At 59.4% G+C, this 19790-nt stretch overlaps 1 protein-coding gene and 1 long non-coding RNA gene across 5 annotated transcripts; one reads left to right on the plus strand and one right to left on the minus strand.

Moving 5' to 3' along the window:
• Window positions 1-155: 155 nt before the first annotated feature.
• LOC147830565 (uncharacterized) lies at window positions 156-4755 on the minus strand. Of its 2 annotated transcripts, XR_015439172.1 has the most exons (3): window positions 4656-4755; window positions 3285-3506; window positions 156-3045 (listed from the first exon to the last, which is right to left on the minus strand). It is a non-coding gene; the product is annotated as an uncharacterized LOC147830565 (long non-coding RNA). The 2 variants fall into 2 exon arrangements; XR_015439171.1 differs by lacking the exon at window positions 4656-4755 and having other exon boundaries at window positions 3285-3746.
• On the plus strand, window positions 3811-19123 carry Shf (Src homology 2 domain containing F). 3 transcript variants are annotated; one of them, XM_004835475.3, is made up of 7 exons: window positions 3812-4491; window positions 11671-11812; window positions 13963-14169; window positions 14939-15079; window positions 16244-16415; window positions 16512-16631; window positions 18569-19123. In XM_004835475.3, the coding sequence occupies exons 1-7, from the start codon at window positions 4009-4011 to the stop codon at window positions 18753-18755; spliced, it is 1452 nt and encodes a 483-aa protein (XP_004835532.2). In that variant the 5' UTR covers window positions 3812-4008; the 3' UTR covers window positions 18756-19123. The 3 variants fall into 3 exon arrangements, with proteins under 3 accessions (XP_012930006.1, XP_004835532.2, XP_087037509.1); XM_087181383.1 differs by lacking the exon at window positions 3812-4491 and adding an exon at window positions 10022-11298; XM_013074552.2 differs by lacking the exon at window positions 14939-15079 and having other exon boundaries at window positions 3811-4491.
• Window positions 19124-19790: the final 667 nt, after the last annotated feature.

Genomic DNA, 19790 nt, shown 5'->3' on the forward strand with positions numbered 1-19790 from the left:
AAGATGTCAAGGAGGGGCCGGGGATTTAGCTCAGTGGTTCCACCACCTGCCTCGAAAGCAGAAGGACCGGAGTTTGATCCCCAGTACCAAAAACAAACAAACAAAAAAAACAGAAAGATGTCAGGGAGGAAAAGAAATGAGACAAAATGACTAGGTTTGGCGCTCAGCAGCCGTTGTTGACCTTTAAATCCTTTCATGTGAGCAACTGGGAAATGTGTCAGGAGTCACATTTTGCCTCAAGTGGCATCTTCCCAAAGGAAATAATCCCAAACTAAGAAAATTATCTGGATAAAGATGTTCATTACAGAATTATTTAGAAAAAAGGAGTCTGGAAATGTTCTAATGCTCAACAAATGAGGGAATGTTGCACTAAACCGAAGTATATTCATTTCACAATATATTAAGTAGCCATTTAAAAAGCATGAAGGGGGCCAAGGATTTAGCTCAGTGGTTCTGGCGCCTGCCTTGCAGGCTCAAGGTCCTGAGTTCAATCACTGGTACAAAAAAAAAGAAAGCATGAAGTCAGTTTTAAATACCATTTCCAACTGAAGGAAGGTTCCCTTAAAGTGATGCCTGGTTCCAGGTTTGCAAGGTCAATCCAGAACATCTCGAGTTAGAGAGCAAGTAAGAGCTTCGAGATTGATGGCACCAAGCCCCAAAGAAACAGCAGCCATCGACCAAATTTAGGACAATTTGAGTATCATAAAAACAATGATGATGATGATGCAATCATGACAATGGAGTCTATGTTGAAGAGAAAACAGTTTCTCCAAGCTCACTGATAATTCCAGCAATTTAGGAGGCTGAGGCACAAGGATTGCAAGTTCTAGGCCAGCCTGGGCAATTTAGCAAGACCCTGTTTTAAAATAAAAAATAAAAGGGTTGAGATTGTAGTTCGGTGTGATCATCCTCAGTACTGAACAATAAATAAATAATTTCTCCAAAAACTAATTTTTCAGTCCGTGGTCATGAGAGAAGGGAGGCGGACTAAGAAAGCTACTTCTTCACAGGACACCAGATCATGTGCAGAGGGATGGTAACGCTAGGGTCACCTGGGGAACCACAAACATAGATCTTCAGCAGGCTTATACCACTGGAGAAAATGCTGGAGGCCAAAAGCTTGCTTTTGGTTTTTCTTGTGTTTGAGGAGTCCCACCATGTAGCCCAGCCTGGTCTTGGGGTCACTGTCCTCCTGCCTCAGCCTCCTAAATAGCTGCGATTATAGGCATGTGCCAGCACCCTCAGTGCTACAGCTCCCTTTAAATAAAACGGAGCAATCAGTGGACTTCAGCTTACCCTAGTGATCAAGTATAATGTCACCAAAAAGGAGACAAATAGGCATCTCGGGCTTGCCAGTGTGACAGACCAGGAAATCCATGACATTTCTATGTAGTGGTCTTTCCAGAAACGTCTAACCTGAATCCAGTCACAAAGAAACTACAGGAAAACCCAGAATGTGGGACATTCTAGATGACAATGACCTGGACACTTCAATATGATAAATGTCATGAAAATCAAACGGCAAAAAAAGATGGGGACTGCCCAAGGTTAGAATAGACTAAAGAGACCTCAACAAATACCGTGGGGACACTGACTGAATCTTTTGTTTTTGTTTCTGTTTTTTTGAGACAGGGTCTATGTAGTTTGGGCTGGCCTTAAACTGTGTAGCCCAGGCTGGCCTGGAACTTGCAGCAATCCTCCTGCCTCATCCTCCCAGGTGCTGGGATCATAGGGTTGCACTACCACAGCTGGCCCTTGATTGAATCTAGACTGAGAAAAAACTTATAAAGGACATTTTGGGAGGAAATAGAAAAATTTAATATGGACTATATAGTGGGGAATACTATTAAATAGGTGCTAATTTTCCTAAGTATAATAATGGTGTTGAGGCCCTACAGAATTCCTTATTCTTGGGAAATATTTCTGCCAACTGGGGTAGGGGGAGATGGAGGAGGAGGAGGAGGGGGAAAGGATGGGATAAATATGGCAAAATGTTTAAAAATGATGAATGTAGGGTATACACTACATTTTATTTGAATTTTTCTGGAGGTTTATTTTCTTTTTTAATTTTCTTTTTGTTGTCATTTTTTGCGTTTGTTTTGTTTTGTTTTGTTTGAGACAGAGTCTCACTGTGTAGTTCAGGCTGGCCTTGAACTCACTACATAGCCCAGGCTGGTGTTGAACTGGCAGTGATCCTCCTGCCTCAGCCTCCCGAGTGCTGGGATTACAGACATATATCACCATACTCTCTACTTCTTCTGGAGGTTCAAAGAAGAAAAAAAAATAAAGGCTATATAACAAAAATGGAGGAAATTAGTATATAATCTTAAGAAAAAAGTACATAAAATTATGTACACCCAACAGTCATGATTATATAAACCTAGTAAGAGAAATTGTCTTCATTCACTTAACATCTATCAGGCAGGTGCCTGTGATGGGCGTGTACTAAGTGATGGGAGACCTCTGTTCTCAATAGAACCTTAATCCTGGGGTGAGCTGCAGGCCTTTTTGTCTCAGAGCAGCCTTCCGGGAAGGCCGCACCCCTGTGTCGTGGGTGCTCCTCAACCGTCGTGGCCCCAGGACACATCTGGACACTGCTTGTTTCCAAGAGCTCCTTCCTCAAAGTTGGAGTCCCACTGACGTCTTCATTATAACACCTTTAGGTAACATCCGCATGTATTTTCTCTCCTGTACTTCACAAAGTCAGGCATAATGTCAAGAGTTTTCAGTCTTCTACAGTTCGACTCCTCAAAGTGCCCTCAGGTCTGGGACTCCTCAAAGTGCCCTCAGGTCTGGGCCGCACTCTCACCAGACTCACAGAATCAGGACCTGCAGTTCAGCCCAGGTATGGTGGCACACAGCTGTAATCCCAGCACTGGGGAGGCTGAGGCAGGAGGATCACTGTGAGTTTGGGGCCAGCCTGAGCTACACAGTGAGTTCAAGGCCAGTGTGAAGTGCATGTGGAGACCCGGTCTCAAAAACAAAGGAAAGGGGCCAGGGATTTAGCTCAGTGGTTCTGCTGCCTGCCCTGCAAGCGCAAGGTCCCTGATACCAAAAAAAAGGGAAAAATCAGAACATACAATTTAACAAGATCCCCAGGAGAATCACGTTCGCATTAAAGTTCGAGAGGAGCTGGGACCTGCACAGAGCAGAAGTGTAACAAATGGTTTCAGCCCCGAGCCCATGGGAGTCCTGGGGGATTCACAGTTTACCCATCCACCATCCACCGCTCCCTTCTCCCTAGCTTGGAGCTCCCTTCCTTCTTGGCCCCATGTGGCTCTCACCTCCCTGAAATGACCAACAAGGGACATCTTCCCAGCTGAGCCCAGAGCTGGCCTCGGCCTCGGCTTCGCGGCCCAGCAGGTCTGCTGAGCAGCTGGCTTTATCTCTACCGAACGCCTAGCGCTTGAGCACGCGGGCCGGCTGAGAGGGGCTTGTGACAGACAACCCTGGAGCCGCTTCCAGACTTGATTTATTGACTTGTCTGTTTCCATTCTGTCTCGACACTGATTGACAATGAAACCAGGAATGAAAGCGGGACGCGGCTGGGGGGTCCTGCGGGCGCGCGCGCAGCTGTGGGGCTAGGTGGGCGGGTGTGTGTGCAAAGAGGGTGTTTGCGAGTGCAAATGACAGGGGCGATGCGGCTGCCCGGGGAACTGCCCGTGCTTCAGTGTTTGCCTGGATCGGAAAGCAACGCAGGGCGGGGTGTGAGCAGCCGGGCGGGCGGGGACGGGGCACACGCGCGTGCAGAGCCCCGTCTCCCTCCCGAGACTGTCCTTCCGGCGGCCGCTTCCTGCAGGCCTCGGAGAAGGGGACGGGGCCGCCGCGTCTCGCCCGAGCCGGGAGCCTGGAGGAGAACAGCGCGGGCGGGGCGCGCCACTCGGGGCACGCGCGGCCGCACGTGGGGGACCCCCGTACCGGGCAGCCCCGCCCCGCCCCGCCGGGCCCCGCCCCCCCCTTGTTCCCGGCGCCCCGCCCCGCCCGCCCCGCGCGCAGTCCCGCGGCCCCATGCTACTGAGCGGAGCTCCTCCCGCGGGCTCCAGCCCCGCACCGCGCGCGCAGGGGGGCGCCGGGGGAGGCCCGGGGGGGTCCCGACGCGGCGCGGGAGGGGCAGGCGCCGGCCCGGGAGGGGGCAGCAGCGGCGGGGTGGCGAAGTGGCTCCGGGAGCACCTGGGCTTCCGCGGGGCGGGAGGCGGCGGCAGCAAGCCTGCGCCCCCGGAGCCCGACTACCGGCCCCCCGCGCCCTGCCCAGCCGCGCCCCCCGCGCCGCCCCCCGACATCCTGGCCGCCTACCGGCTGCAGCGGGAGCGCGACTTCGAGGACCCCTACTCCGGGGGCCCGTCCGGCTCCGCCACGCCCGCCGCCCCCGGCCCCGCTCCGCCCCCGCGCCACGGCTCCCCCCCGCACCGTCTGATCCGGGTCGAGACCCCGGGGCCCCCGGCGCCCCCTCCAGAGGAGCGGATCCCCGGAGCCCCGGCCGGCGGCGACCGGGTGAGTGAGCGCTGGGCGGGGGTGACCGCCGGGGGAGGTGGTCGCAGGTCTGGAGGTTGCGCGAGGGACAAAGGTGGCCTGGCCGCAGCCGGACCTCTCGCTGTCACGGGTCCCCGCGGTCAGCAGCGGAGCCCCTGACCCTGGGGCTCGGAGCCTGAACCCACCTTTGTTCAGATCCTCTGCCGGCCGATCCGAGAAGGGCGCCAGACGCCACCCGGTGCCTGGCTGTGGCCCCAGGACCGGTGCCCCGGCCCTCTGGACTCCACACCCCGCCTGCACCCCCCGGGAGTCTCAGCCTGTAGCCTTTTCTTCTAACGGAACGGTGGAGAGCACACGCATCCCCGCTGGTTTCTGGCTTCTGCGCCTTCGGCTCCCTGCCCTTTGATCTCTGACCCTTCCCCCAGGGCAGAACCGAGCAAAGCTTTTCCGTCCTGCTGCTGCTGCGTCTCCTCCTTCTCCTCCTCCTCCTCCTCCTCTCCCTCTCTCTCCTCCTGGAGCCCAGCATCCTGGCAAATGCTGGAGCCCCGGAAAGGAGGTGAAGGCGGGGCTTCTCCCTACGGACACAGCCAGCTAGAGCGGGCCCTTGCCTTACTCTGCTGGTCCGGAGCTGGGGGTTCAGCTCCCAGAATCCAGGGCAGGCTCTGTGTGGCTCTTGTTCAGGATGTTGGCCCCTGGGGTCCAGGCCCACGCCTTCCTGTGTGCCCCCCAAAGGAGGATGGTTGCCCGAGACCTGTTGCCCAGCTGAGGCTAAGCCACCAGCGCATTCCTCCCCTCCTTTCATGGCCTGCAGGGACTGGGGTGGGCAGGAGAGCAGGCAGCCCCAGCATCGCCTGCCTCTCCCTGGCAGAGTGACAGCTGAAAGCCATCCCCAGGTCCTGTGCCCCTAGGTCCCAGGAAGATGACATTGTGCCGGCCCCGCTCTTCACTCACCCTGCAAGCTCAGCTCCCTCTGGAGAGGAGAGAGCATCTTTATTAGAGCAGAGTTGCTGTCTGAATCCGAATCCTGGCACTGAGATGTGTGGGGGTCAGAACTGAAGCCTCAAGAATGTGACTCATGTTTCTGTGGTTCCTGCTTTGGGGCCGGGACCACAGCTGCCATCCTGGGCCAGGATCCTCGGCTGCAGAGTGAGGCTCAAGGGTGCTTCCCAAGGCTGTGGGACCCCTTCCTCATCTTCCCTGCAGAGGAGTGCTGGTGGCGGTGGTGGCAGCGAGGCAGAGGGGTGTGCAACCCTTCTTCCCCCCACTGCTGCCTTCTCTCCGGCCGCTGCTCTTGGCAGGGGCCTGAGCTGTCCTTGGGCCTTGTCCTCTGTGCGTGGCTCAGAGTGACCTGCCAGACTGCCTGCCCACAGCTGTGTCCCTCCAAGACAGGGGCTGGTGTCTGTGTCGGTTCTCTGTGTGTCCCTGGTGCCTGACACAATGCTTGGTGTAAAGAGTTGTCCACTACCGGGGCTTCCTAGCCGCAGCTCCCCGTGCACCTTTTCCCGGGGGCCCCAAGGAGGGCCTGCACCCTGAGGCCAGGCAGGCAGACCCGAGACAGCCAGGCCCCTGCTTGAGTCAGCCCTGTGACTGTGAGCTGCTCAGACCTGGGGGACAAACAGGAGACGTCTTTGTCCGCCACTGGGACAGGAATGAAATCTGGCAGGCTCTCCAAGGAGCCACACTACTGTGTGTATTCCTCTAGTGGGTGTGATGAGGAGGCTCGGATGTCACCTGAGCCTGGCGGGCAAGGAGTCCCCATGGGCCCTGACCTGGACAGGACAGCTCCCGCCCCCTGGGAGTGGAGCTGGGGGAACCCGGAGGCCTCCCTGGGCCCAGCTGAGACCAAGTGTCCAGTGACGAGCTCACTGCATGTCTGGGCGCCCTTGGGGCCTGCCAAGCCGAGCCAAGCCGGCGTCTCTGTGCTGTGTTCTCCTCCCTCTTACTTCCAAGGGTCCCCTCGGCTGTAGCTCTGGATCTTCTCCGGAGGGAATGTGGGGACTGGGGATGCAGTGAGCCTGGCGCTGGCCTCCGTGTCTCCTCCCAGAGCCCAGGATCCAGGGCTGGAGCAGGGGCAGCGGCAGGTCTGAACCCCCTGAGAGGGGCCTGTGTCCAGATCGGATGCGGGGGTGGAGGAATCCACGGAGGGATGCGGAAGAGCCCAGTGAACGTGGGGACAGAGGGTGACCTGGACGGGAGCCTAAGAGGCTAGGGGCTTGGGACCCTGGCTGCTGGCCGCCATGAGCCCCCCACTGTGGCTGGCAGGGCTCAGGGTGTCCATCTGGGTAGCTGGGGAGGGCAGGTGCAGGCCCAGCAGGAGTGGGGTCATGTGGCGGGCAGGAAGGCCCTCACCATCTGGCTGCAGGAAGAGACCTGGCTGGCGCTGGGCCCTGTCCCTCCAACCCGGCTGTGCCCAGCAGAGGGGTCTCGGAGCGGGGCCTCCCCTTGACCTGCTCGCTTTCTGGTGACCTTCAACAGGAAGACCTGGTCTCATTCCAGGAGGGGATGGCTGGGCTGCCGGTGGTCGTCAGCACAGGGTGACCCTACTTTGTGCCGCCGAGGGCGAGTGGCACAGACTTCGACGCAGTCGGGAGCCCTGTGTGACACCAGAGGTCTCTGCTCATGGCGGGAGGTGGCCCGGGTATGAAGGCTCCAGAACCGTGCACTGACTCTCAGGTTCTTAGGGTGTGCCTCCCAAAGATGGGGTTGAGAACAGAAGAGGGGTGTCAGGGGGGACAGTCAGTGTCCAAAGTCGAGCACGACAATCCCACCCTGAGGCCCCTTAGCCAGTGTTCCCCCAGTATCGTGTGTAAGTGGCATTGTCCTCGATGTGGAAAGGAACTCTACTCCTTGAAGGTCTGGTCCTTGCCTCTTGTGAGTGGCTTTATTGGTTTGGTTTGGTTTGGTTTTTTGAGACAGTCTCACTGTGTAGTTCGGGGTGGCCTTGAAGTCACTGTGTAGCCCAGCCTGGCCTTGAACTTGTGATTTCTCCTGCCTCAGCTTCCCCAGTGCTGGAATCCCAGGTGTGCACCTGGGATGTAACTTTAATTTCCCTTCCTGTTGGCCCCCCACAGTCTGGGGCTGTGATCGCTTACGTTGCACATGTGTGATGCAGTAGAGGGAGGTGGAAGGGAAGGGAAGGGATGGGAGGAGTCCAGGGCTTGGGCCTTTGTGCACAGGCTGGACTTCTTGGTGTCTAACCCAAGCTGGCCATGTGCTACCGTTGTGCTTTGAGGACAGCTGAGGCCTGTGGGTCACTAGAGGGGTCATATGGGTGCCCCATCCCCTTGGCCTGGCACTCTGTTGGAGACATCTGCCGCACTTGTCAGCTTTATCAGTGAGTGACTCAGTCCCAGCTCAGCCCTGGCACTTGCCTATGGCAAGCTGGTGACAGCTGGGACCCTGAGAACCGTGGACAGGAGGGGCTGGCTGAGCAGAGCACGTCCTGGCCAAGACAGAGGCTTGAAGGATACCTGCTGCACAGGCAGGCCTTGAACTCTCGGTGATCCTCCTGCCTCAGCCTCCCCAGTGCTGGGCTCATAGGCATGCGCCACCATAACCGGCTTCTTTTCATTTTGAATAACCTAGTAGCTGACGTTTACTGACCACCTGCCTTGGCAACTACTTTGAAACAGCTGATGTTAGGCCGGTTGATCCTTTCAACAGTCCTATACAGAAGACTGTGCTACTATTCTGGGTTTCTGTATGAGAAAACTGAGGCACGGGACTGTTGAGCCAAGTCTGCACAGTTTCTCAGGTGGCGGGTAGCACAGCAGAGGCACACTGCCCTGCGACCCGATTCCAGGCAGCACCGTGCCTGGCCCCACTGGTGCCCATGGGGTGGGTATTCCTGAAGCGTTTGCTAAGGAGCAAGAGGAGGCCGACTCAGAGAAGGGACGAGGGCTGTGTTCTGTGCGTAGCCACCACCTCCTGGCCCACTACTGGCCCCTCAGTCCTGAGTTGGCCACAGGTGCACCCTGGGGACTTGGAAGGGGCGGCAGCGGCAGCCACATGTCTGTGATGTGTGACTCCCTTGTAAACAATGCATTGCTCTCATGATTAGAAAAGGAAAAATAATGTGTTTCATGTGGGAAGAGTTTCCCAGGCAGATAAAGCAGGCGAAGGCATCCCAAGAATTAGGAGCAGCCTGCACCAGAAGTTTGACCTCAGGAACGGTAAGCAATGAAACCTTCCCCGGACTGAGCAGTCCCTTCCCAGGGACTCAGTGACAAAGGGTTTAAACTCTTGGGCCAGTACTGAAATTAGCAAAACTTAGAGGGATCTCTTTGTGCAGGACTTCTCCAGGTGTGTGTGGTGCTGCATCTTCACTGGGGCCTTACACTCTAGGCAAGTGCTCTGTCACCGGGCTGCATCCCCCACCACTAAAGTAAAACTGAAAGCCGCAGAGAAGAGAGAAGATGCAGCATTTCCCAAACTTCTGAAAAATGTGCGACCAAGCCCTGGGAGTCAGGAGACCCGTGTCCCGCTCTGAGGAGCTCTGGCCTCTGCAAGACTTAAACCCTGCGGGCTTAATTCTGGAACATAGATTATCCTCGGAGCGGTCTGGTATTGAGCACCAGCCCCACGCCAGCCCTGGGTTGAGCACTGTTAAAAACCCGTCTTCTCTTCCGTGCCCTGAGATGGGCACTAGTCCACCTCGCTCTGCAACTGAGAAAGACAGGGGTTTCCAGACGCCTCCTGTGGCCCCGCTGCAGAGTGTAGGAGCACAGAGGCTGGGCCCGCTCCCCATGTGCAGGAAGCAGACCTGAGGGAGGAGTGCTCTGGGGCACTGTCCAGTTGACCAGAGGAGGGCCATCGGGGAGGCAGGGGGTCAGGGCGCCCCGGCTGGGAAGTAAGTCCGCATTTCAGCTGTGATCTGGCAGTAGCTGCTGGTGCAGAGTGTGGGCCTGGATGGCAGCCCGGCCTGGGGCCCTTGGCTGGCCGTTCCTCCCTTCAGCCTGGCCCAGAGGCTTTGGTTCTATTCGGATGCTGATCCTGATGCCATTGCTTGTCAGTCAGGGGTCCGAGGGAATTGGGGTCGGGGGGGGGGGGTCCAGAAGTCGGAGCCCCTCCCAAGGATGGAGTGTGGGGACGGAAAAGGAGGCCTTTAGGATCCAGGAAGTGCTCATGAGAGCCTGCTGTTCTAGGCCCTGGTGGGCACAGCAGCCGGGACCAGGGGACCATTAACAAAACAGCCAGTCGTGGTGGCTTCCAGGTGCCCCAGGTGGCAGAGCCGCCTCCCCTGAGCTGTTTGTCCCCTCAGACCAGCAGGCCTGGGCCCCTGGGGTTCTGTGGGTGCAGGGCAGGTGCCCAGGCTGCCAGCCTTCCTGGGTACTGTGTGCGGTGCTCAGGGCCAGGGCTGGGGCTTCCTGGAGCAAGGTGTGGAGCCAGGAGTGGAACAGAGGAGCCATTGAGCTACCCATAGGCACTGCAGGCTGGAGGAGGCATGGGGAGGGAGGCCCATGCCAGTCTGGGAGGAGCGGACCACCTGCAGCTCTGACTGGGCCAGGGGGAGGAAGGAGGGGCTGGGGACTGGGGGAGTGGGAAGGAGTGAGGGGCTGGGAGGAGGAGCCTCTGGGAACTCAGCCTCACCTGGCCCCCAGGGGCCCCACCTAGGTTCCTGCTTCTGCTTGTTTCTGAATGAACTGGGGAAGGCGCCTGCTGTCTGTTCTTCTGTTTGGTGTGAATGGCCCAACAGCTCACCACTGGGAGGGTGCAGGCCGAGGGTGTTTAGAGGTGAACGGGTCAGGCCCTCAGGAAGCTTAGCCTACAGGAAGATGTCCAGGAAGCAAACATCTGCCACAGGAAAGTGATGGAGACAGGGACGGAGCACTGAGCTTCCAGGGACAGTGATCCCGGCGGGTGGAGAAACCAAGGAGGAGAGGCTCTTGGATCTCTAACTTTGGACCTCTTAGAGCACCCAGGAGCTTTTGCAAGGCTGAAGCACTGACAGTAGTGGGGTCCGGAGCCCCTCGGTCAAGGTGTGGGGCTGTGGCAAGAGGGCACAGGGCAGGGCAAGGTGCGAGGACCACAGTGAAGGGCTCTGACGGTGGTCAGTGGTGATGGGCAGAAACATCTCCCAGTGCCTGCTGCGTGCCAGGAGCCTGCTGGAGCTGGAGAGACCAGGACGAGGAGCTCCAGGCTGGGGCATGACACGGTCTGGTCTGGGCCATGGGATCGTGGGAGGTGCCAGTTGTGCAAGCAGGGAGGTCGAGGAAGGAGTTGGGCACTGAGGCCCAGGAGGAGGGATGGTAGAGCCATTGGGAGGGGCCAGCAGGCTCCCCTGCTCAGAGCCAGAGCCCAGCAAGGCACGAGTAGCCCTCCTGTCACCCGGGTGCTGGAGGCCCTGGGTGGGCCGGGCTGCGTCTCCACTGCTGCCAGCCCCAGGAGAAGCCAGCGCCCAGCGTGGAGAAAGCGCCATTGTCCTGAGTCGGCCCCACCCCAGCACCTCGGGCGCCTCTGCAGGGTGTGCGCTGTGGTTAGCTGTGCCACTCAGGTGCGGGGACAGATGGGGCTGCTGGAAGCCCATTCTGAGGAGAGCAGCGCATGGGAGGTGGAGGGCCGAGGCGAGGCCTAGCCTGGCCCCTCTCCCAGAAGTGTGGGCGCCGGGGGGTTCTGCCCAGCCCAGCCCTGTGTCTCTACCAGCACAGCCAAGAGGCTCCAGGTGGCAGGTTCATGGGGCTCTGCACAAGGGCCTGAGTTCCAGTCCTGCGTCCCCCACCTAGGCAGAATGGTCCCTGACTGCCCTGGGCCTTCATTTACCACAAATGGGCTTGGTACCGCATGCCTGGGCCGTCGTGCGGATCAGACAGCAGGACTGCAGTGGCTCCAGTTGAGTGCGTTCTCCGCTTCCCTGCCTGTGTTTGTTCGGTGTCTGGGAGCGAAGATCTCCTTGCTGCCTCTCTGTGTGTGTGCTCCCCACCCCCTGCAGTCTGACACCTTTTTCACCAGTCCTTGGAATTCCCTTTGAACCACCCAGTTAGGCTCGTGTCCTGAAGCATGGGACACTGCCCAGGGACACGCAGTTAACGGGAAAGAAAGATGCACACTTGGTTAGGGCTACAGAGAAGAGCCCGAGCCCATCCCTGAGCTGCCCTGGGGTTGGGGGCACCGGTTGAGGCCCCCCAGGACTTGGCTGTGGACAGAACGGGGGCGGGGGCTGCCCCTGGGCCATCTGCAGCCACTCCTCACACTCTCTCGCAGCTGGCCATCCTGGAAGACTACGCAGACCCGTTTGATGTCCAGGAGACTGGAGAAGCCACAGCAGGAGCCTCAGGGGCCCCGGAGAAGGTCCCCGAAAATGACGGCTACATGGAGCCCTACGAGGCCCAGAAGATGATGGCTGGTGAGCGAAGGGCACAGGAGGTGTCCCCCGAGACCTGGGCCCCACAGAGCGGGCTCTGGGGCCCCCATGTCTAAGGACTCATGCCTGGGTCCCAAGAAAATAGGGGGTGCCCTTGCCAAGCCCTGGAGGGGTGGCCTTCATGTATAAGGCAGTCACTTTGCAGAAGGAGCTGTGCCTGGGACGGCTACACGGCCAGAAGTTCCAAATTCGGAATGACATCACGTTGAAGTGCAACAGCTTTATGGCAGTGAGAAACACAACTAGAAACAGAGACCCAGTCGGGGCTGGGAGACCCGGCAAGGAGATCTAGAGTTAGGCTATGGGGAGATGAAGAAGACCTGGCCTGGGGAGCACCCGGGGTGATCAGACGAGCGAGGCTGGCACGTGTGTGCCAGGGTCCCGGGGCACATGGTGTTGGTGGCGGACGTGTTTGGCAGCTGAGAGGCCCAGACACACGGGGAAGTGCTTTTGGAATGAGGCCTTTGGACTTGCTCCAAAGGGGCCTGCAGTCATCTGCAATTCCTGAGCAGGAAAGGATAAATGCAGCATTTTAAGAGGACTACTGCATCCTTTGTATGCAGAGTGGACTGGAAGAACTGGTCGTCAGAAAGTTAGAGCCAGGCACGGTGGTGCACGCCTGTGATCCCAGCCCCAGGCCAACCTGGGCTGCATAGCAAGTTCAAGGCTAGCAGGACTGCATGGGGAGGGAGGCGCTGTCTTCACACAGCAGCAATGAAAACAGAAAGAGGAAGGGAGTGGGGAGTTGAACTATTAGGTTGTCGAGAAACTTGGGGGCTTACGGGGCCAGTAATTAAGGCCTCTTTCTTCCTCTCCTGAGCTTGGAAATAATTGAGAAATAAGATGAAGGAAATAGACAGTGGTGGGCAGATCAAAAATATCAGCTTTCTTACTGATGAAGTGGACTGGGGAGCGGCGCCCAGCAGTGCCACCACAGTGGGCTTCTCTGCTGCAGGACTGAACTTGCCCACTCAGGCTCGGGCAGCGCAGGAAGCTGTCGGCCTCTGCAGGGAGCAGGCTGCCCGCTGCACAGGGAGGGGAGCGGGATTGTGGTCTGCACACAGGCAGATCCAGGAGGGAATCTGCTCTGCTGGCCAGGCTGAGCAGAGAGGGCTGTCCCAGGCATCTCATTCCACAGAGCCCTGGAGACCTGAGCCCTGGGGCTGGGATTCACCCTGGGAGTGATCTGAACGGGAAGAGGGCAGGGGAAAGGCATCATGTCCTGGCAGGGAACAGAGGGGGTTCAGAGAAAGTGTGGTGGGCGGAAATGGAGGAGGAGCGAAGATGGCCACCTGCTGAGGTCAGAGGCGTGCAGGCCCCAGATGTCCTGGAGTTGAGCACACGCTTTTCTGGAGTAGCTCTGGCATTCATCAGATTCTCACCGGGGCCAGTGACCCCCAAAAGCTGCAGCTTTGAGGAAGGCGGTTACCTGGAAGTGATGTGATGTCCAAGTGGGGCATCTTTGTGGCCGTGGGGAGACGACTACAGATCTCGATGCTGTTCATGCTGGGAGACTGGGCAAGGAGGCCTAGGGTGAGGGTAGGGAGAATGGAGATGACCTGGGGAAAGAGCAGTGAGAACAGTGGGGGAAGAGCCTGTGACTTGGGTCTCAGTGTGCTGTGATGTCACTCGGGTCCTGGGGATGTAAATGGGCTGGGTGGCAGGAGGAGGGGGTGAGTGCAGGGCCTTGACTCTGTCCCCTGGGGCATGTCAACTGAGGCTGTTCAGCACCTGCTGTCTGTCATGAGACCCTTTTTCTGTTTGAGGCAGGATCTCTCTATGTAGTCGGGCTGGCCTCCTCCTGCCTCAGCCTCCTGAGTGCTGGGAGTCCAGGTGTGTGCCACCACAGCTGGCTCAAGGATTTATTTCTCTGCCTTTCACTGTGGTGCTTGTCTGCCCCTGTCTCCCTTGAGCCTCGTGCTTTAAGAGCCCTTCCAGTGTTTGGTTTGGAAGGGGGTCCCTTTTCCTTCTTTTTGCTTCTCTCTTCCATACTGAGGTGCTGACCCAATGCCCTGTGCAGTCCAGAACTGTTTTGAGGGTGACAGCCCCACAAGGTGTGGCTGCTGGGCTCCCCGCTGAGGGAGGCCAGTCTGGGACCGAGCCCACACGTCTCCCTGTCCTTGCCCTGGCAGAGATCCGGGGCTCCAAGGAGCCGGCTGCCCAGCCCCTGCCCCTGTACGACACCCCCTACGAGCCAGATGAGGAGCCCCCCAGCCCCGAGGGTGAGGGTGCCCCCTGGCCCCGGGAGTCCCGCCTGCCGGAGGACGACGAGAGGCCCCCGGAGGAGTACGACCAGCCGTGGGAGTGGAAGAAGGAGAGGATCTCCAAAGCCTTTGCTGGTGAGTCGGACGGGGCAGACAGCGGCAGGCACGTGTGCAGCGCAAAGGCCAGGGCTGTGTCTCCTGGTGCTGGGCCCTGCACGCCGGCTGTGTGTCCCCAGGGGTGCCCAGCGGGACATGAGAGAAGTCCCCTGATGGCAGAGTGAGGATCAGGCCTGCCACGCCGCTGCCCTTCCAGGCCCAGCCGAGCCCGCCGCCCTGCCTCCGGCCTGCCAGGCTGCCAGACTGGGAAACCAGAGGTCCCTCCTCGGCTTCCTGTAAAGTGCACACCCGGGACAGGCCGTTCGTCTCCAGAAGTCTCCTGGAGAATCAATACTGTGTGGATTGCCTAATGGGAAAATCTATGCCTGTCATTAGGAAACCTTGTTAGCAATCCTGCAGCCGCCCCCTGCGTCGCTCTTCCTGGGATGGGGCATTAGATTTCAGTAAACCGCCTGCCCTGGTTGGCAGGTTCCTGACAGCCCCAGGCCATGCAGCCTGCTGGGTCCGGGATGGACAGATGGCAAAGGGTGTGGGTGGCTCCTGGCTCCCGTTGCTTTTCCGCTTTTCCTGGCCCCTTTGGGCCTTCCAGGGTCCTGAGAGGTAGAATGAAGGAAGGGGACCACGTGGCCGACAGAGGGCCCGCCCAGTGCCCCACCCTGTGACTGAGGCCAGCCCCCCGAGCATGCTGTCCTGCCCCTCCTGACTCAGCTGTCCTGTGTCTCAACCTCTGCCTCTTTCTGTCTCATCTCTGTCACTGTCTTCCTTCTCCTTCTGCTGCTGGCCGCAGTTGACATAAAGGTCATCAAAGACCTCCCTTGGCCTCCACCCGTGGGACAGCTGGACAGCAGCCCCTCCCTGCCCGACGGGGACAGGGACATCTCTGGTCCAGCCTCACCCCTCCCTGAGCCCAGCCTGGAGGACGGCATCGGTGGGTCCTGGGGGGCTTCTGTCCAGGGGGACAGGTCCTCTTGCCCTTCAGCCGGAGGAGCCGAGAGGTGGGGTGGGGCTAGGAGACACAGAAGAATCCCACTGGTCCGGGAGGGAGAGGGAAGGGACAGAACGCATGTTCCTCTCCTGGAGGTGGATGTACCCACCATGCCATGGAAATCCACTTACTTTTGTTTTATTTTCAGTACTGGGGATTGAACCTGGGCCTTCACATTGAGCAATGTCTCTAGCCCTTTTTGTATTTTAAATCTCCAGCCCTCTTTCTGTATTTTTTGAGACCCATTCTTGCTAAGTCGCTCGATTTGCCTTAGTCTCCCAGAGTGCTAGGGTTACAGGCATCCACCACCACCAACCCCCCCCCAGCAAAATTCGCTGCTTTAAATCCCCTCCTGGGTAGAGCTTTGGTTGCCAGTGTGATGCAGACACCCCGAGGTGAGGTGGCACTGGCATGGGAGGCCTCTAGTGGGAGTGAAGGTGTCTGGTGTCCTTGCGTCTGGTGACCAGAGGACTATAAGGGCTTGAGAGTGGTAGAGGAGAGAGCGAGCTCAAACAGACAGCACCGGAACTCCCTCGCCCTTGCCAGAACGGGCGCCTGCGGGTGGACATGGTGTCTGTGGTGCATGGCACCTGAGCCGTGGTGCTGGGGGAGTGGCTGTCCCCGCCGTATGCCCAGGCTGGGACCCGCTGGGGTGGCCGCTGTCGGGCTCCCCTGGTCTGGCAGGGCAGAGCCACCCCCAGGGCTTCTGGGGGTGTCAGGCAGCGGTCTTGGGGCGGGGAGGGCAGGATTAGCCTGTCAGGATGGCACCCGGGGAGGCAGGTAATTGTTCTCCAATCGATAAGTCATTTCTGCGGGATGGCTTGGCGGGGCGATTTGGAGAACGGTAATGAACTCTGAGGAGGAGAAAGAAACAATATTATCAGCACCGAAGCCGCAGGGGGAGGTGGGAGGTGGGAGGCGGGAGGCTGTCAGCCGCTCCTGAGGGAGACGCTAAGTGCTTCCCCAGTAGCCACCTCCCCAGGGGCGGGACTCAAAGTCCCAGCTCGGGTGGGCCACGCACCCTGTCCCGGCGGGGTGAGGGGACCCCGCAGTGGCTGCCACCGGTGCCCAAACCCTCGGGATCCCTGACCCGTGTGTCCCCCACAGCCCGGTTTGAGGGATCGGAGAAGAGCTGCCTGTCGCCTGGCCGGGAGGACAAAGGGCGACTGCCTCCACGCCTCCCTGGGGCACCCTCCAAGCCTGCCAAGCCCCTGGGCACAGAGCCCGGCAGCCCCCTGGGGGAGTGGACGGACCCTGAGCTGCCGCTGGAGGACCAGGTGTGAGTGTCTGCGTCCTGCCTCCCTCGGGGGGCTGCCCAGGCTTCCCGAAGGTTGGGCCGGCCCCACTGAGACGTCCCCTCCGCTCTCTTCCCCAGCTGGTACCACGGGGCCATCAGCCGCACCGACGCCGAGAACCTGCTGCGGCTGTGCAAGGAAGCCAGCTACCTGGTGCGCAACAGCGAGACCAGCAAGAATGACTTCTCTCTGTCCCTCAAGTGAGCGGGGACCACGGGGCGGGGGAACCGGCACCCTCAGCCACAGCTCAGAAGGGTGCTGACACTTGTGTGGCTCCGGGAGGCTGAGGCAGGAAGTGGACTGCTTTGAGTTTGAGGCCGGCCTGAACTACCTAGTGAGACCCTGTCCCCAAAACAGCAACATGTTAAAGTGCACAGTCAAGGGACTTCTGAGCTGCATATACCTGGGGAGTTCTCATTCTGCTTTAATGAAAGATAACAGAAAAATGCCTGTAATCCCAGCACTCTGGAGGCTGAGGCAGGAGGATCACAGAGTTCGAGGCCAACCTTGGCTACACAGCAAGAGTCCGTCTCAAAAAGCAAAACCAAAAAAAATTTTTGTTTATATAACTTCATATGGTGTATCATTTTAAATAATTACTGCCAAGCTTCATGAAGCCTGCCAAGCAACATATACATTATCTGCAAAGCAACTAACACTGGTCACCAGATAGGTTTCTTTTTATGCATACAGAATAGATTCAGAGGTTTGTGACTTGCTCAAGGTCACCAGCTAAATTAAGTCCCCAAGCCCAGGCTGTGGCAGGCCACGGTGATGTACACTCGTGGGCCCTGGGTACCAGAGAAGCTGAGGCAGGAAGATCACTTGAACACAAGCAAGACTTCAAGGCTAGCCTGAGCAACATAGCAAGACCCAGTTTCAAAAAAAAGGAAAACAGAGTTTTTTAAAATACATGTATATGTTTCCCAATTTGAGATTTGAACCCAGCTCCATCTGACTCTGAGCACCCCTGCCCTGTGTGCCCAGAGTCTTTTGGGCCCAGCCAGGGGAGAGGCAGGGCCTGGCTCCCTGGAGCAACTGGGAGCAGGGAGCCAGCTGATCAGCCGTGGCCGCCCCAGCCCAGGCTGATCTGGCCTCGCCTGCCTCTGTCTGCCAGGGCCTCGTTTACATATAAATGGCTTCTCTGAAATACAATTACAGCTTTTCTTCTCTCCCTAATGGAAGGGCTTTCACTAGTAATTAAACAGCTTCCTCGGAAGGCCTGGCCAGCCCTGGCCCTGTGGCCAGCCGGGCCCACCCAGCCCAAGGGTCCATCGAGGGCCTTGCTGTGCCCTAATGGACCCTGAGGACTTGTCCCTGGGTGGGAAGCCAGAGCCACCCTCCCCGGCCCGCTGGCCCCTGTCCCTGGAGGAGGAAGTACAGGGTGCTGCTGAGCTTCAGGGAAAGCCTGCTTCCCGTGACCGTGGGGAATAGGGCTGCCGCCTGGTCTTGCAGCCTGGTCTTGGTGAGGGGCACACGGTGCTCGACGCTCCCCTCAGAGGCTGTCAGCGCCAGTCCAGGCCTTATCTCAGGCCTGCAGATGCCCCACACCCTGACCCAGCCCCAGCCTTCTGGGGGCTGCCGACTCCCCAGACCACCACTGCTCTCTCGCTGGCCTGTGCCTAGGTGGGGGCCTAAGGACAGACCCCCCTAAGCCCTGTCCTTGTCCCCAGGTGGGTCCTGGCCCTAGCGAGCTTTAGGGCCTCTCCAGACATCCCTTACCCAGCCTGTGGGTGTTTCAGGCCCGGCCCTGTCACACCACGAGGGGTCATAGTTTGGACACCTATTTGGGGAAGCCTCACTCCTATGGCCTCTCCCCAAGGCTGAGGGTCCCGGACGCTGGGGCACTGGCAAGGTGGGGGTATGAGGTACAGGGAGCTGGGCAGGGCATGGAGCCACAGCTTCTGGGTGATGTCACTGTAGGCTCCGAGGCTGGGGGGGGTGCCGCCCAGAGGAGGGTGAAGTGATGTTCTCGTGCTGCCCACGCCAGGGCCCGTACCACCCACCCACTCCGCCCTGGCCATCTCCCACCTGCCCACCGCTTTGGGCCATGGGCGCTGTGGGTACTTGGAAGGCTGGGGGTGGTTGGGTGGGTGTCCCTGGCCGCCCCACTCACAGGGTCTCTCCTCCCACACAGGAGCACCCAGGGCTTCATGCACATGAAGCTGTCCCGGACCAAGGAACACAAGTACGTGCTGGGCCAGAACAGCCCACCCTTCAGCAGCGTGCCAGAAATCGTTCACCACTACGCCAGCCACAAGCTGCCCATCAAGGGGGCCGAGCACATGTCCCTGCTGTACCCCGTGGCCATCCGGACTCTGTAGACGGGGCCCCGGCACCGGGACACACCTGGGTCGGCCCTGGCACCTGGCTGAGGGCCTGGAGGGTCACACGGGACTCGATCCTGCAGCCTCACATCCCCCGCCCTGGGGGTGTAGACCTGGAGATTCCTTAATTTATTGTAAAGGGGAAGGCGCCTGGAGCCCTGGGCAGGGGTTCGTCTGGAGCCGCTGGTCCCCGGGCCGGGCCAGGCAGCTGCAGCCCGGGCTACCTGGGGCGGGGGGGCTTCCTCCCGCCCTTGTCTCCCTGAGCCCCCGGGTCCGCGGAGAGGCGTTCGCGCCTTGGGAAAGCGCGCGCTCCCGGGCGCCCGGCCCCGGGCCAGCGGCAATAAATAAACCGATCCTGCCAGGCACAGCCGCGTCTGCACCGGCGCCGCCCCGGGGGCCCAGGGGAGGGAGCGGGGCGCGAAGGCGGGCGGCTGCGGAAAGGCGCTTGGCGCGTCGGGGCCCCCGCGCGGACGAGGCGTGGCGCGGCCCTGGTGGGGGAGAAGGCGGCGCGGGGACAAAGCCCGGCAGGCGGGGAGGCAGTGCTCGCCGGACCGCCGGGCGGGAGGCTGCAGTGCGCGGGTCGGCCACAGCGCCCCCTGGCAGCCGCACCCTCCAGGAGCGGCTCAGCAGCGACCCCACGGCAGCCCTGGGAGGGCCGGCCAACGTCCTGCCCCACCCCCCACCCCCGACCCCCCGCGGCTCCCGAGGGTGGCGGGAGTCGGGCTCAGGAGCGTCTCGTCCAGGAAATTGCGTGAGTTTAATCCGACAAGCGTGGAGGTTCGTGGGGTCCGTGGAAAGGATGAGCGGAAGAGCAGCACGCTGGGGGATCCCTTCCCAGAGGTGGGCCCGTCTCTAAGACCTGGAGACCCCCAGCTTGCAGATGGAAAGGGCCCTCGAGGTCAGTTGGTGGGCGAGACGGTCCCTGGCTGCCTCCCACTGTCGAAGCCCCACGTGCGTAAGGACAGGAGCAGGAAAAGCCGAGGTCCCAAGCAGCCAGGCCGGCCCAGCCGCCGCCTCGGAGCCCCACACCCT

The sequence above is a fragment of the Heterocephalus glaber genome, unplaced genomic scaffold (assembly GCF_053883595.1).
Source record: "Heterocephalus glaber isolate CG9 unplaced genomic scaffold, H.glaber_assembly_v1.0 deba00000122, whole genome shotgun sequence".
Lineage (NCBI taxonomy): Eukaryota > Metazoa > Chordata > Mammalia > Rodentia > Bathyergidae > Heterocephalus > Heterocephalus glaber.

Coding starts and splice junctions, on each gene's coding strand:
- Shf (XM_004835475.3), top strand. CDS start 4,009: ATGCTACTGAGCGGAGCTCCTCCCGCGGGCTCCAGCCCCGCACCGCGC. Junction 11,813..13,962: donor GGCCCAGAAGATGATGGCTG/GTGAGCGAAGGG, acceptor TTGCCCTGGCAG/AGATCCGGGGCTCCAAGGAG. Junction 14,170..14,938: donor GATCTCCAAAGCCTTTGCTG/GTGAGTCGGACG, acceptor TGCTGGCCGCAG/TTGACATAAAGGTCATCAAA.